Below are 17,800 nucleotides of genomic sequence, written 5' to 3'. Positions count from 1 at the left end.
CGGTACAGCTGGCACACAAAGCACTGTAAACATCAGCTGCCTAACAATAGCCGCCAGTACCATCCTGGATTTCTATTACATTCATGGCTTCAAACACACTGTTTCCGGATACTTTACCATTTCTGCTTATTGAGTGATGTTGAAAACCAAATTTGCCCATGAAGTACCTCGCCCTTTAATTCTGGACGCTGGTTCTTTTGTTATCGTTTTATTAAGGGTTTGCACCGAAACGCGTTTTATTTGTCTTTCTTCATTTGTATCTGCATTGAATCGCGTTTTGTTGATCTAAGGAGGATTGCTGACATCTTGATAAAAAAATAAAAGAGCTTTACTGGCCAAAGCAAATAAGACACAGAACACAGTGGTTGAATGAGAACTGCTTTATTCACACCATTAGAATGGCCAACATGGTCCACAGAGGACTCAAATGTTTGCAGAGTTATACACTTGACTCTCTCTCACTACATCACTACTTATCCGTTCTAAAATCCAGTTATAAAGGGAGTTGCCCAACTTGAACAATCTCTTCTTTATTGTTGGTCTGTCTAGAATGATCACAAGATGTCTGGGATCACACAGAAGCCTCTCACAGCGAGACAACGGCCATTTTATGCCTCGACCCCATAAATACGTCGGTCCAATTTGTTGTCAACGTTTCACTCCTGGCATCTGGCATGTCATTGGTAATGCCATGCTGACCCAGATAGGAGAATTTCTATTGTAGCGTTTTCCAAGCTTATGTGCTAGAGAACATGAAAAACCATGATCACAACTTGTGCATTTTGCATCAGTTGTGGTAATTTTTTTATCCCCATAACTCAGGAACAAACCAAAGTCCTAGACCGTCTGGTCACTGACTACACATGTAAGCATGCCCTGACTACTAACTGGTGAGCTACCCTCAGCCAGCATAAAACATGTGCCCCTGCAACCTGTTTTACTCACAGTTCACACTGTCACTTGGGGCCACTCACAGATTCCAGCTGTGTGCTTCCTCGACAGGGCCCGAGTGTCTCCCCCTACAGCGACATGCTTTTTCCCAGGGAGAGCCCCAACTTTCCTGTCTAACTTCCTTTTAAACACCCTTCCCCTTTCTGCTACCTCATTAATTAAGCCACAGATGGAGGTTTCTCCAGGGTTAGCAAGGGAAATACACCCTTCCCTTGCCACAGTGTCACAATATTATATATATGTGTGTGTGTGTGTGTGTGTGTATGTAAACCCAGCCTTCAAAAGACTCATTTACCCAGGCAATGTAGACCCACCTGTTGCCATCCATTAAAATAAATGGCCAACTATGTAATACAAGAGCCTCCTCTATGACATCCATATGCCCTACTAGGAAGTATGGTTAATGGTTGTCATTGTGAGACAATCTCCATAATATGGAAAGACACTAAAGGGATACCAAAGATTGGCTTAACATTGAGATTAAAGGGGCACTCTGCCCCTAGACATCTTATCCCCTATCCAAAGGATAGGGGATAAGATGTCTGATCGCGGGGGTCCTGCCATTGGGGACCCCCACGATCTCCCTGCTACACCCAGCGTTTGTTTAGAGCGTTGGATGCAGCGCTGGAGGCTCATGACATCACGGCCACCCCCCACACTTGACGTCACGAGCCTCCGGCGTGCATCGCTGGTAAAGGGCCACGCAAACCATCCATTTGTGTGATTTTTCCCAAACAATAGTTGACCCATGTAATAGGCTCCTTAAATAAGTGCCCATCTAGTAGATCCGGGCTCATATTGTACAGAGATCTGCCCGTGTAATACAGCCCTAACTATGGCCAAGTGAGTATTGCTTATGGGCCCCGTTATTTAGACTAAAAATCCACATCTATGTGTAAAGAAAAGAACAGGGCTGCTTTATGTACCGTAAACGTTTAACAAAGTTCTACAATAGTAGAATTATTCTCTCACCTTTATGTGTTGCGCTCATGGCACAAAAACGATATGAGCAGATCATTACAATAATAGAGGACAACACGTTTCGAGAGCATACTCCTCCCTTCATCACACCTGACGAAGAGAGCAGTATCCTCTTGAAACACCTTGTCAACTATTAAAAAGTAAAACTTTGTTTGTCCGGACATTGATTGTTATTGGTTATTACCGTCTTTCAGGATTTTTTTTTTCCCCGATTCTTCTGGATCCTGTCTACAGCTGATTATTTAGATTAGGACCCATTAAGAATACTCACGGAGCATTAGATGGTTGGCTTGGCTTGTCAACTATCCAGCACAACACGCAGTCTTATCTCTCTACGCTTGATATTAGATTGGACTAGTACTGTCAATGTGGTCCAGCTGAACCTCCTTGCTACTGTTCATCACAATTTGTTTTTTAAAGGGTACCTCTCATCAAATAAACTTTTGATATATTTTAGATTAATGAATGTTCAATAACTTTCCAATAGCATGTTAATGAAAAATATGCTTCTTTCTATTGTATTTTTCCCGATCAGTCCTGTCAGCAAGCATTTCTGACTCATGCTGGAGTCCTAAACACTCAGAGCTGCCAGCCTGCTTTGTTCACAGCCAAACAGGCTGTGAACAAAGCAGGCTGGCAGCTCTGAGTGTTCTCCTTTGTGAACAAAGCAGACTGGCAGCTCGTAGTGTTTAGGACTCCAGCATGAGTCTGAAATGCTTGCTGTCAGGACTGGTAGGGAGACCCCTAGTGGTCATTTCTTCAAAGTGGAAAATTAAATAGAAAGAAGCATATTTTTTAATAACATGCAATTGTAAAGTTATTCTGCATACATTAATCTATAATATATCGAATTTTTTTTTGATGAGAGGTACCCTTTAATATACTGTGTTTATGATGTCTTCTCCATTCTGACAATTAAGAATTTTTCTGTTCCTAGTCATGTGAGGGTCACAATGGTGCATGGCTTGTTACAGTCAATGCATCACCACTGCTTCTTCTATCATGGCATGCGCCAAAGTGATCTTCACCTAGAACAAATTTTCATCCTCTGGAGACAGTGGACTTCTAATTAATTGACAGTAGAGAACCTAAAGGGGTATTCCAGTAAAAAAAAAATGTTTTTTTTTTAAAATATGAATTGGCTCCAGTAAGTTAAACAGATTTGTAAATTATTTCGATTAAAAAATCTTAATCCTTCCAGTACTTATCAGCTGCTGAAGTTGAGATGGTCTTTTCTGTCTGACAACAGTGCTCTCTGATGACACCTCAGTCCATGGCAGGAACTGTCCAGAGCAGGAGAGGTTTGCTATGGGGATTTGCTCCTACTCTGGACAGTTCCTGAGACAGACAGAGGTGTCAGCAGAGAGCACTGTGTGGCCGGAGAGAAAAGAACCGCTCCATTTCAGCAGCTGAGAAGTACTGGAAGGATTACGATTTTTTAAATAGAAGTCATTTACAAATCTGTTTAACTTTCTGGAGCCAATGCTCCTGCTCTGGACAGTTCCTGACATGGTCAGAGGTGTCAGCAGAGAGCACTGTTGTCAGACAGAAAAGAACATCTCAACTTCAGCAGCTGATAAGTACTGGAAGGATTAAGATTTTTTTTTATTAGAAATAATTTACAAATCTGTTTAACTTTATGGAGTCAGTTGATATGAAAAACATTTTTTCACTGGAATACCCCTTTAAATAGTATGAGCACAAGGTTTATTGAAAAAATAGCAATAACTATGTTAGTTACGGTTTACAGGCTGACACTGGAATTCCCCTATAAGTAGCGGTTGCGCCGCTGACGAATCTGAAACCAACGTTATAAGGGAGCTGATGGTTTTTTCCACCACATTGAGACAACTGTGGTTGATAGGGGATATTTCCTTAGCAACCAGAATGTCAGACGTGACTCAGTCCTACAGCTGAAAAGCATCTTGGCAGCAGGCCGGTCACGCCGTTTCCATCTCTGGCGCTAAAGAAGATTAACTATGAATAGTTAGTTGTTGGTTATTCAAACTATTTCCATGTCGGACAATAATGTGACCTGTGTCGGGCAGTCCGCTATATTTCCCTAGTGCGGTGGTCTCCAAACTGTGGACCTCCAGATGCTGCAACATCTGGAGGTCCACAGATTCAAGACCGCTATTACGCTAGTTCTGTATTTCCCAACCAGGGTGCCTCCAGCTGTTGCAAAACCACAACTCCCAGCATGCCTGGACAGCCTTTGGCTGTCCAGGCATGCTGGGAGTTGTGGTTTTGCAACAGCTGGAGGCACCCTGGTTGGGAAACGCTGACCTTCTGCCCATATGATCAGATCTTTTATGTCACCAGCAGTTATACAGCTGCTCAATACAAACTTCAAGGAACGTCAAGAGATAAACTTCAAAATGTCTGAAATATTCCCAGATTACGTCTGCGGTCGAGTGTACAGTCAACAACAAGAACTTGGAGAAGTTATCCAAAATTCTTTAGATAACTCAAAAGCAGGGATAAGGAGCGCTGGCTACTGCTGAAGTCGGAACCAAAGTGTAAACTACTGTTTTATAAAACACTAGTAATATACTGCCCAGTGGGATACATAGAAGTAAGGGGGGACATGGGATTTTGCCCCTCAGGTCTGGTGATTATTTCCCCTTTCCATGACCCATTGGTCAATACCCCGTCCATTCATTGGCTGATAATGCAGTTCCTTGGAGAAAGGATTTTGTACATATTCTTACCAATAGAAAAAAAAAATGGGACCATCCAGGACAAGTCCCCCTATCCCTAAAGGCCCAATAGCAACCACATAATCTGCCACTATGGTGTGGTACATAAGTCCATTTTAGGTGCAACTTTACTTCCTCTGCGTATGAGTGAATGGCCTTTGAATGGTCATGCACCCTTCTGAATTTTGTGAAACTTAAAGGGGTACTCCGGTGGAAAACATTTTTTTAAATCATCTGGTGCCAGAAAGCTAAACAGATTTGTAAATTACTTCTATTTAAAAATCTTAATCCTTCCAGTACTTATCAGCTGTTGTGTACTACAAAGGAAGTTCTTTTCTTTTTGAATTTCTTTTCTGTCTGACCACAGTGCTCTCTGCTGACACCTCTGTCCATGTCAGGAACTGTCCAGAGCAGGAGAGGTTTGCTATGGGGATTTGCTTCTACTCTGGACAGTTCCTGACATGGACAGAGGTGGCAGCAGAGAGCACTGTGGTCAGACGGAAAATAAATTCAAAAAGAAAAGAACTTCCTCTGTGGTATACAGCAGCTGAGAAGTACTGGAAGGAAGAAGATTTTTAAATAGAAGTCATTTCTAAACCTGTTTAAACTTTCTGGCACCAGTTGATATATAGTTTTCCACCAGAGTACCCACTGCCACGCCCCCTCAATGCAAGTCTATGGGAGGGGGCGTGGCAGTTGCCACGCCCCCTCCCATAGACTTGCCTTGAGGGGGCATGGCTGTGACATCACGAGGGGTGTGGCCATCCCCCGCAGCGCGAAAACGGTTTGGAACATTTAGTTTCGAACGCCGGCCAGTGGAGTACCCCTTTAAGATGGTAGCCAATGCTACCAGCTGAGCACTCGAGGGTTGGTGCGGACTATGGGTGCCATTTGTCTACCACTGGTATAATATGTAAATTAGCATAAAGGTTAGCAGAGCTTTATGGGAATGGGAAATGGTGGGACATTTTTTCTTTTTATTCTTCTATGGTCTAGAACCCAAGGTCTTAAAGGGGTACTCTGCTGCTCAGCGTTTGGAACAAACTGTTCCTAACGCTGGAGCTGGGAGCTCGTGACATCATAGCCCCGCCCCTCATGACTTCACGCCCCACCCCCTCAATGCAAGTCTGTGGGAGGGAGCATGACAGCCACCACGCCCCCTCTCATAGACTTGCTTTGAGAGGGCGGGGTGTGACATCATGAAGGGGTGGGGCTATGACGTCACGAGCTCCCGGCTCCAGCGTTCGGAACAGTTGGTTCCAAACGCTCCGGAGTACCCCTTTTAAGAATTTATGTAGCCATCTGGTGAAACCCAACCTGTAAATAATCCACCACGATACACCTTGTCTATGCTTCTGAATAGGAGCCAAACAGTATTCGGAAACATTAGCCCTGTCTACGTATTATCTTTTGCTAGAAGAGGACAATGACTATTTTGTTCTCAATAACAGGAAGCTCCAAAACCTCATAACATTTTCATTGACCTTGTCTGTTACTCGTCTACATCCATACGGGTGCAGCGTTCCAGCCACCGAGCTTGTAACAGCCGCAGGTGGTATCAATATTCCGTCATCTCTCCTGGAATGTAGGTTTAAGATAACAATACAATCCTACAGTTTACATTTGTAGTATATATATATATATATATATATATATATATATATATATATATAATCCGGCTTCTGTGTACGCTCATGTTACAACAGGAGGATATCCATCATGCTGTGTATTCTGCAGTCACGCAATGTACAAAAAACTGACGTCTACAAGAAATTCCTAAAATTCCTGTTTTTTGTTGTTGTTGCAGCCGAAAGAGTGACATCACTAAATAAGGACTGGCACAGGCCATGCCTACGATGTGAGAAGTGCAACAAGACCCTGACCCCTGGGAGTCACGCTGAGGTACAGTACATTATTTAGCTTTTGTTATGTATCAAACCTCCAAACACTAATACTGCAGCAGACCAAGGTGTACGGTACAATATTAGATACAGAAAAATTCATAAAAACACGATAAAAATAGAGAGGAGCGAAATTCGATTCGTCACAAACTTCTCGGCTCGGCAGTTGATAACTTTTCCTGCGTAAATTAGTTCAGTCTTCAGGTGCTCCGGTGAGCTGGAAAAGGTGGATACATTCCTAGGAAAGAGTCTCCTAGGGCTGTATCCACCTTTTCCAGCCCACCGGAGCACCGGAAAGCTGAACTAATTTATGCAGGAAAAGTCATCAACTGCCGTGCCGAGAAGTTCGTGACGAACCGAATTTACTGAAAGTTCGCACATCTCTAGATAAAAACAAAGATGATAGAAACTGAAAAAAAAGGACGTCTCTGGAAGCTATACAGAAAGTAATATGAAATAAATATTAAAGGGGAACTCAACCCCTAGACATCTTATCCCCCTATCCAAAGGATCTCGGCTGTGGCACCCCCAGACATCCGGTGCATAGAGCGAACTTCGCTCCGTGCCGGATGACTGGCGATGCAGGGCGGAGGCTCGTGACAGCACGGGTACGCCCCCTCAATGCAAGTCTATGGGAGGGGGCGTGACGGCCGTCACGCCCCCTCCCATAGACTTGCATTGAGGGGGCATGGCCGTCACAAGCGGTGCATGGCCATGACGTCACATACCTCCGGCGCTGCACCCGACGCTCTAAACGAACGCCAATTGCAGCAGGGAGATCGCGGGCGTCCCCAGCAGCGAGATCCCTGCGATCAGACAGTTTATCCCCTATCCTTTGGATAGGAGATAACATGTCTAGGGGCAGAGTATCCCTTTAAAGGGGTATTCCAGGAAAAAACTTTTTTTTATTTATATATCAACTGGCTCCACAAAGTTAAACAGATTTGTAAATTACTTCCATTAAAAAATCTTAATCCTTTCAGTACTCATGAGCTTCTGAAGTTAAGGTTGTTCTTTTCTGTCTAAGTGCTCTCTGATGACACCTGTCTCTGGAACCGCCCAGTTTAGAAGCAAATCCCCAAAGCAAACCTCTTCCAAACTGGGCATTTCCCGAGACACGTGTCATCAGAGAGCACTTAGACAGAAAAGAACAACCTTAACTTTAGAAGCTCATAAGTACTGAAAGGATTAAGATTTTTTAATAGAAGTAATTTACAAATTTGTTTAACTTTCTGGAGCCAGTAGATATATAAAACACATTTTTTTTCCTGGATAACCCCTTTAAGTGGCCCTCAGAGGGTAATCAATTGCATACAAAATAGGGATCCAAAGGGTGCCAAATAAGTACCTTAAAGGGGTACTCCGGTGAAAACCTTTTTTCTTTTATATCAACTGGTGGCAGAAAGTTAAACATATTTGTAAATTACTTCTATTAAAAAATCTTAATCCTTCCAGTACTTATTAGCTGCTGAATGCTACAGAGGAAATTCCTTTCTTTTTGGAACACTGATGACATCACAAGCACAGTGCTCTCTGCTGACATCTCTGTCTATTTTAGCAACTGTGCATAGCAGATGTATAGCAGATGTATAGCAGATGTATGCTAAGGGCAGCATAGTGGCTCAGTGGTTAGCACTGCTGCCTTGCAGTGCTGGGGACTTGGGTTCAAATCCCACTAAGGACAACAATAAATAAAGCATTATTATTATAATAATGTCAGCAGAGGGCACTGTGCTCGTGATGTCATCAGAGAGCATTCCAAAAAGCAAAGAACTTCCTCTGTAGTATTAAGCAGCTAATAAGTACAGGAAGGATTAAGATTTTTGATAGAAGTAATTTACAAATATGTTTAACTTTCTGCCACCAGTTGATTTAAAAGAAAAAAGGTTTTCACCGGAGTTCCCCTTTAAAATAAAGTGTTAGTGTCAGTACAAAAGTACAATAACATGAACACTACGTGCGTTTCGATCTGAATCCTTCTTCTGATATACTATCCCCCAGAAGAAGGATTCAGATCCGAAACGGACATAGGGGTGGATGTCTCTTGGTTGTCTCTTGACTTACATATGTGGGTATCTTTGTGGTCATGTTATTGTACTGGCACTAGCAGTTTATTTTAAGGTACTTTCTTTGGCACCCTGTGAACCCCTATTTTGTGTGCAATGTATACCCTCCGAGAGCCACTTACTATTTATTCCATATTACTGTCTGTATAGCTTTCAGAGACGACCATTTTTTCAGTTTCTATCACGTTTTTATACACCTTGGTCTACTGCAGTATTAGTGTTTGTAGGTTTGGTAGTTTTATAGCTGCGCTTAGCAGTCACCTTTACTCTCACGTGGTCCATTATTTATGCTGTAGGAGTATATTGGGAATTTGTACATACCCACTCCTGGCATTACAGTTCTACTACACCCGTGTTCTTGGTCTTTTGTTGTGTATGAATGGTTTTGTATATACTTTAATTTACCTCTCGTTACTAGCCCCCTAAACAAAGTCCCCTGAGGACTCCACTGTTACAGATGGAAGAAACGCGTAGGGAGGTCAGGGCGACTAGGGTATAATAAGGGTCAGGTTCTAAGAAGAGTGTAATAGAGAGAGCAGGTTAGGGTGAGATAGCTTAACCCTTAACCCATGTCTAGCTCATAACACCCTTTAAAGGGGTACTCCGCTGCTCAGCATTTGGAACAAACTGTTCCGAACGCTGGAGCCGGCACCGGGAGCTTGTGACATCATAGCCCCCCTCCTCGTGACATCACGCCCCGCCCCCTCATTACAAGTCTATGGGAGGGGGTGTGACAGCCGTCACACCCCCTCCCATAGACTTGCATTGAGGGGGTGGGGCATGATGTCATGATGGGGCGGGGCTATGACGTTACAAGCTCCCGGCTCCAGCGTTTGGAACAGTCTGTTCCAAACGCTGAGCAGTTTTTAAGCCCAATTTTAAAGACCATTATACACCATTATACCTCGTACCTATGCTAGACATAACATCATAGCACTGTCTATGTTTGTATATACCTTCTTGTTATGCTTATTATTTTGGGTCACTTTTGTCCCAATTAGACCTGTTTTACATTGGCGTCGGGCTCCGCTATATAATATATAATACAATATTCTTTACTATGTTTCTTATATTGATACCTCGTACTTATTTGCACGTTTTATTGTTGTTTTTTTTTCAGCATGAGGGAAAACCCTATTGCAACCAGCCTTGTTATGGCGCCTTGTTCGGACCAAAAGGTGAGCCTTTTAGCATATAGTTATGATTATTTACTAAGGTGTTTCTGTCTGGGTCTAAACATACATTTGTTTTTCAGGATTTGGACGTGGAGGAACAGAAAGTCACTCCTTTAAATGAAGAAGTAAGTACCGTTGTTCACCCAAAGTTCCATTATACTTAAGCAATAAAACAAGTTAACTTTTGTTGATGCAGGAAAAGAAACCCGTCGGGTGATTTCTGCTACCCTAGTGAAGAAGAACATAGGATAGAGGGAGAGCATCTCAGCTCTGGGATGTATAGGTTTATATAATTTGGAGCAGGAGTAAAAAGTAGGGTAAATCAGGACTCCTAAGAGAGGCAGTGAGAGTCCTGATTTCTCCGCCCACACCTATTGATTGACAGTTTTCCCTTCGTCAATGTGTCTACAGAGTAAAATGTCAATCATATTGTTTGGAGGTGGAGTAAAAAGGACCCTCGTTCCCATGAGTCCAGTGAAGATTTACTCTGTGATATATAGGTTTATATGATTTGGAGCAGGATTTCTTAGTAAAAAGTAGAGTAAATCATGACCGGACTCCTAAGAGAGGCTTTGAGAGTCCTCATTGCCCCGGCGGAGTAGGCAGGACTCTAACTATTGTTCCTATGAGTCAAGTAAAGATTTAGAGGGAGATTTATCAGAATCTGTCCAGAGGAAAAGTTGCTTAGTTGCCCATAGCAACCAACCAGTTCGCTTCTTTCATTATTTAGAGGTCATTTCAGAAATGAAAGAAGCGATCTGATTGGTTGCTATGGGCAACTCAGCAACTTTTCCTCTAAACAGGTTTTGATAAATCTCCCCCAATGTCTGTAATATTTAAATTGATATTTGGAGGAGGATTTCTGAGTGAAAAGCAGAGTAAATCTTGCCAGGACTCCTAAGAAAGACAGTAAGAGTCCTGATTTCCTCGCCCACGCCTAGTGATTGACAGCGTTCTTTGTTTTAGTGTACAGAGTAAACTGTCAATCATATTATATGGGGCGGAGTAAGTAGGACTCTTACAATGGTCCAGGAGTGACAGTAAGATTATTGCTTACTCCGCCCACACTACTACAGGGAAAACTGTCAATCACTATTTATGGGCGGGGTAATGAGGACTCTCACTGCCTCTCTTAGGAGTCCTGTCATGATTTACCCTACTTTTTACTCAGAAATCCTGCTCCAAATCATATAAACCTGTATATCACAAAGTAAATCTTCACTGGACTCATGGGAACAATAGTAAGAGTCCTGCTTACTCCGCCCCCATACAATATGATTGACAGTTTACTCTGAAAACACATTGGTGCGTGTGTGTTTAAATCAGGACTCTTTCTGTCTCTCTTATGAGTCCTGTCATGATTTACTTTAAAGGGGTTCTCCACTGGAAAAAACATTTTTTTTAATTAACTGGTGCCAGAAAGTTAAACAGATTTGTCATTGTAAATGACTTCTATTAAAAAATCTTAATCCCTCCAGTATTCATCAGCTGCTGTTATGATCCACAGGAAGTTCTTTTCTTTTTGAATTTCCTTTCTCCCTGACCACAGTGCTCTCTGCTGACACCTCTGTCCATCTCAGGAACTGTCCAGAGCAGGTGAGGTTTTCTATGGGGATTTGCTCCTACTCTGGACAGTTCCTAAAATGGACAGAGGTGTCAGCAGAGAGCACTGTGATCAGACAGAAAGGAAATTCAAAATGAAAAGAACTTCCTGTGGATCATACAGCTGCTTATAAGTACTGGAAGGATTACGTTTTTTTTTTATAGAAATAATTTACAAATCTGTTTAACTTTCTGGCACCAGTTGATCTAAAATACAATGTTTTACAGTGGAGAATCCCTTTTAATTTTTACTTAGAAATCTGGCTCCAAGTCATAGTATATATTCTCTCCATCTATTATATACTGCTCCCAGGTGGTGCAGTAAATAGATCACCTGACAGGGGACTCCATAATACAAGGTTCTCATTACACTGGTGCTTCTTACTATTCCATGAATAATATGATTTATGTTACCATTACTTTGCAAATACATCTGCAGACTACATATGGCTTTCTATGGCAACATGAAGTCTGTGACTAACAGAGCACATCTGCCGATACAGGGCACTTAGGGTGCGTTCACACGGCCGTCTGTCCCCATTTTTTTATCCCCGTTTTTGTTTCCTTTTTTGCAGGCTGTAAACGGATTCAAAACGGTTTAAAAAAAAAATCCCATTCATGTCAATGGTATTTTTTTACAATCCGTTTGCACCAGTCTGCACTCCTTTCCGTCCAAAAAAACTGAAGAAAAAAATGGATACAGTAAATTTAACATTGAAGTCTATGGGAAACGGATGAGCCTTTAATGTCATCCGTTTTTTTCTATCCGTTTTTTGATCCGTTTTTACTTTTGAGCATGCTCAGAACAAAAAAAATGTTTTTATGGTTTATTAACTGAACAAAAATGGATACAAACGAGTAACATCCGTTTGTATCCGTTATTGTCCGTTTTTAATTTTGACGGGAGAAGAACGGAACGGGTCTAGACTGCCGTGTGAACGCAGCCTTACAATTTCTTTCCTGTGCGGAGGGCTTGCTACAATGTATCGGCATAGAGCAGGGTCTCCCAAACATTTTAACACTGGGGAGTCCTTATCTCGGAGAAGCTCTTATCAAAAAAAATTTCAAAACTGGAAAAAAAGGCTAAAAACATAAAAATCTAATAATAGCAAATGTAACTAAGTCCCCAAATGTTTTACTTCAAATTTTATAAAAAATAAATAAAAAAAATCAGACCCCAAACTAAATTCGGATGCATTTGTTAGTCTGTCTTGTGGTAATGACAGAGAAAAGTGAGGTGAGTAGACTTTATTCCGTAATAGTAGATACAACAGATAAGGACGCGTTTCGGCTCACGCCGAAACGCGTCCTTATCTGTTGTGTCTACTATTACTGTATAAAAACTGTTCACCTTGCATTTTTAAAATGTGATGATTGGGATTTTCTAATGTCATCTCTAAGTTAAAGGGATTATCCAGGAATCGAAAAACCATAGCCAGTTTCTTTCGAGAATCGCCCCTTGTCTGTCTCCAGGTTGGGTGTGGTTCTGCAGCTCCGTTTCATTGAGGTGAATGGAGCCAAGTTATAATAGCACACCCAACCTGGAGACGAACGGGGGAGCGTTTAAAAAAAAAAAAAAAAAAAAAATCTCAGTTTTCGATTCCTGGATAACCCCTTTTAATTTAGAACTCTACACCAGTAAATGTAAATAATTGATCATGGTGTCTTAAAGTGGTACTCCACCCCTAGACATCTTATCTCCTATCCAAAAGAGGGGGTAAGATGTCTGATTGCGGGGGGCCCGCCGCTGGGGACCCCCGTGATTACCCCGCTGCACCCAGTGTTCGTATAGAGCGTAGGTTGCAGCACCGGAGGCTCGTGACGTCACAGCCATGCCCCGCTCGTGACATCACGGCCACGCCCCCTCTATGGGAGAGGGTGTGACAGATGCTCAGCATAGCCAGTCATCCGGCACGCACCGCATCGCCAGTCATCCGGCGCGGTGCGAAGTACACTCCATGCACCGGATGTCTGGGGTGCCACAGCCGAGATCGCGGGGGTCCCCTTCGATCAGACATCTTATCCCCTATCCTTTGGTAAGGGGATAAGATGTCTAGGGGAGGAGTACCACTTTAAGGGTTAAAAGAGCATCTTTCTCCTATGGTCTTGGCACTGCCCCATCAATGCCTGTCTGCCCCCCACCTGTGTATGGATCGTGTTCTCCAGCCAACAATGAGCCTGTAGGCCTCAAACTTCTGCAGTTGTCGTTTCCGCAGAGCAACCAAGTCAGGTCTGCTGGTGTATGGGGCATCTGAGAAGAATCTCAGAGGCATGATCACACTGGGCAACCAAGAGGCAGCGGGCACCAGCTAAGTGTCACATTCAAAGATGCCTGCCAAAGGCCACCCTAGACCAGGGCTCAAGTTCTGCAGGAACGCATGGGAACGGAGTTCCTGCCCTTTTTCCACAATTGGAACACTGTTCCCATTAGGGAAGTGCACAGACATTTTGGTGGGCAGGGGCTCAAGTAGAAAAAAGGGCACTTCTCATTATTAATAAAAAAATTAAAAAAAACTTTACATTTATTAACACAATTCCTGAAGTAAGGGATCTCCGGCAGTCATGTCAGCTGAATGGGACCTGTATCACTCCGTGGAGGTCCCAATCAGTGAGGGGATCATAGGGCAAGGACAGGTGCTCAAGCCCCTTTTTGAGTCTATGTGTGCACGTCCCTGGTTCCCATTAGCAATAGTCCAGCAGGACCAGTTCCCCCACTTTTTTTTCCCAGGACTTCACCCTGCCCAAGACCATATGAGTCTGGGATGATGCATGATGGTAGAGAAGGCAGGAGAGAGCTAAAGGAGAAGTTGGGATGGGACAGGGAAGAAATGCCCAGGCAGCATCAGGATGTCCTATGTAATGCAGCAGTGCAATGCCCCGATGCCAGTCTTCTTCTAGTCTGGAACTATGGCCAACAGTTTGCCAACTTCTGAGACCTCTCGTACCCATAGGGCTCCACTGAACTCTGAATGTAGGACCGGTTCTGCCTATAGGCAAAATTGGCAGCTGCCTAGAGCGCCCTCTTGATGGCGGCACCGCTCTGCCTGCAGCAAGAAAGTTAGTAGCCAGCATGCGAAGCAGCCGCCACTCATCCGAAGCACCTGTCCAGCCAGGCCCCCCCCGATACCATAATAATTTGCATTCTTCTGCCTATCTGGAGGTGGCGCCGGGTGCGGTGTAGGTCTCTAGCCGGTGTAGGTAGGTACCCGGGTGGAGGGTAGCGTGTCCCTTGCCGGTGATGGTAGCTTGGTATGCAGGCCTGCAGCATGAGGCGGGTCCGCATGTAGAATGCAGAAAATGTAGAAAAATGCTGCGGTGGCGCGTCCAAGGAATTAACCCAAAGTCGTGGGTATAAAGTAAATGATTTATTTTTACAGCATAAAGAAATAAATAAATAAAGCAAGACGCGTTTCGGGAGTCACAGTTCCCTTTTTCAATTGCAGGTGGTTGCTGAGGCAGCACCCACCTGCAATTGAAAAAGGGAGCTGTGACTCCCGAAACGCGTCTTGCTTTATTTATTTTCTTTGATTTCTTTATGCTGTAAAAATAAATCCTTTACTTTATAGCCACGACTTTGGGTTAATTCCTTGGAAGCGCCACCGCAGCATTTTTCGACATTTTCTGCACCCCATTAGTAAGATGGGGAGTGTCAAAGGCTGGGGTCAAGGGGTGGCAAAATTTGCTTTCGCTTAGGGTGGCAAAAATCCTTGCACCAGCCCGGTGTAGGACGATTGCCTAGTGACTTCATAGAGAATTCCTGACCTGGATACATTGTAACAAACCATCAGCTGTGACGGATAGATCAGATTGACCACAAATATAACTTATATTCCAGTTTTGATGATGCACAGTCTGATGTATACTGACATGTCCTTTGTTTCCTCAGGTCTGACCATGCATCATTTTAAGAGAAATTCTCCACCTACTTGCAATGAATTGTTTGCCCCTGCCTCCTATTGATACGCCAGTACTCATCTATAAATGTATGCGACAGCCATAGCGATCTGGTGCCTCCGCCACCATCTGATCTACCTGTATCAACCATTAGCAATGCGACGCCCGTCTGCTATTCCTAATACCACTAAAGTACAGACCGTTCATGAATATTGTAATCTTTTTGATATAGAAATATAATGCAAGTGGATGTGATTATTCATGAATAAATAGTAATACTTTAAAAAAGACAATTGTCTGCTGTGTCTGGCGTCTTGGGCTCCGTAAATACTACTTATATATAAAATGTACCGTGTATATATTTAGTGACTCCATGAATAGGTTTCACCATCAGTCATTTCTTAATGTAGCCATTGTGACCCCGTACTGCACATCTCCCTACCAAGAATACAATTTCTTGCCTCATTCTTCACTTTCTAACCTGCTTTACCGAAGGAAAGCCTTAAAGGGGTACTCCGCTGCTAGACATCTTATCCCCTATCTAAAGGGTAGGGGATAAGATGTCTGATCGTGGGGGTTCCCCTGGGATCTCCGGCAGCACCCAGCGGGATCGGTCGTGACATCACAGCCACGCCCCCTCATGACAGCACGCCACACCCCCTCCATGCATGTCTATGGGAGGGGGCGTGTCGGACGACACGCCCCCTCCCATAGACATGCATGGAGGGGGTGTGGCGTGACGTCACGAAGGAGCATGACCGTGACGTCACGATCACGGGCTCCGAGTGTTCTGAACATTTAGCTGGAGTAGCCCTTTAAGTAGAATCCTTTGCGAAGCAATGTTTTAGAGGAAAGATCCAGTTTGGAATACTTTTAAGCAAAGTTTGCCCACCTGGGGAACATGAATCTTTAGGAATTTTTGGTATTGAGAAATGTTCATATGTAAACCCATGCTGAGGGACCCTTGAATGTGGGCCTTGATTTTATCAGCTTGGTGCCGATTAGAGGGGGTGTATAGGCACATGGAGATATACGGTATCACTAATACCAGTCACTGGAAGTTCAACATGGCACCTCATGGCACAGAACTCTCTATCTAAAAAAGAGTATTGTTGCTTTACATAAAGATTTCAAAGATTTCTGTGCAGCGCACAGCAACGACGCAGGGGACGCACGCCGGAGGCCTGAAGCAGCGCGGACCCGACCCCGGCAACAGGTAATTATGCCACCGGGGATGGGGGGGGCAATGGGGCAGCGGCGCCGGCAATGGGTGCCGCTGCCCCTTCTCTCCCCCTGGCTGTCGACGCCGCTTCTCTCCCCCTGGCTATCGGCGCCAGCAATGGGGCGCCGGCACCGATAGTCAGGGGGACAGAACAGGCAGCGGTGCCGATAGCCAGGGGGAGAGAAGGGCCGGCAGCAAGGCTCTAGACCCCAGGAAAGGCAGGGGGAGAGAAGCGGGCAGCGACGGCCTCTCTCCCCCTGCCTTTCCTGGGGGTGTATCGGCATATAACACGCACACAGACTTTAGGCTAAAAATTTTAGCCTAAAAAGTGCGTGTTATACGCCGATAAATACGGTAGATGTATGATTGCTGCCAGCATTGCTGCAGGGGTTGAAGGGGTGGGGGCTCAACCTGTCAGTGTTTAGACCATACACACTGCACACTGCATCAGGTTGTTTGGCATGGTGGTCCAAGGAAGCCCCTTCTAAAGAGGAAGCATAAAAAAGCCTGCAGTTTGCTGAGGACAAGTAGACTAAGGACGTAGATTACTGGAACTATATTCTGTGGTCTGATGAGACCAAGATACATATATTTGATCAGTGTGTGTCGTGGTAACCAGATGAGTACAAAGACGAGTGTGTCCTGCCTACAGTCAAGCATGGTGGTGGGAGGGTCATGGTCTGGGCCTACATGAGTGCTGCTGGCACTGGGGGATACAGTTCATTCAGGGAACCATGAATACCAACCTTCAGCGACTGGGCCATGATACCGACCCTAAACACACCTCCAAGATGACCACTGCCTTGCTAAAGTAGCTGAGGGTAAAGGTGATGGACTGGCCAAACATGTCTTCAGACCAAAACCCTATTGAGCATCTGCAGGACATCCTCAAAAGGAAGGTGCGAAAGGTCTCTATCATCCACCATGGGGGAGTGGAAGAGGACTTCAGTGACAACCTGTGAAGCTCTGGTGAACTCCATGCCCAAGAGGCTTAAAAGAAATCTGTCATCAGTTTCACCTGCACTAACCCGCAATCTCCAGCCGTATCATCCGTTCTGGGCCAGATTGGAGCATGGGCGGAGCTTCGTGACATCACTGCTGCCGTTCTCTGCTGGGTCCTGCTGCTAGCAAACAGCAGCGGTGAAGTCAAGAAGCTCCACCCATGCACCAAGTTGGCCCCGGAACAGAAGATACGGCAGAAGATTGTGGAGGAACCAGAGCAGGGATCGGGACCAGGTAAGTATGGTCGTCATCAGTGTCACCCCTTAAAATAGTTGCGGTCTTGCTATCTGTGTGAAGAGTGGGAGAA

At 44.3% G+C, this 17,800-nt stretch overlaps 1 protein-coding gene across 1 annotated transcript in view; it reads left to right on the top strand.

Moving 5' to 3' along the window:
* CRIP1 (cysteine rich protein 1) overlaps positions 1-15,562 on the top strand; it is a 33,442-nt gene extending 17,880 nt beyond the window's left edge. Inside the window, exons 2-5 of the mRNA XM_056545344.1 lie at positions 6,439-6,533; positions 9,719-9,776; positions 9,854-9,898; positions 15,262-15,562. Of these exons, the coding sequence (XP_056401319.1) occupies positions 6,439-6,533; positions 9,719-9,776; positions 9,854-9,894 (194 nt within the window). The 3' untranslated portion in view covers positions 9,895-9,898; positions 15,262-15,562. The remainder of the gene's footprint in view (positions 1-6,438; positions 6,534-9,718; positions 9,777-9,853; positions 9,899-15,261) is intronic.
* Positions 15,563-17,800: the final 2,238 nt, after the last annotated feature.

Source organism: Hyla sarda, chromosome 11 (genome assembly GCF_029499605.1).
Source record: "Hyla sarda isolate aHylSar1 chromosome 11, aHylSar1.hap1, whole genome shotgun sequence".
In the NCBI taxonomy this organism is placed as follows: domain Eukaryota; kingdom Metazoa; phylum Chordata; class Amphibia; order Anura; family Hylidae; genus Hyla; species Hyla sarda.
The sequence above is the reverse complement of the archived record's forward strand: the minus strand, read 5'-3'. Positions and strand labels throughout refer to the sequence as shown.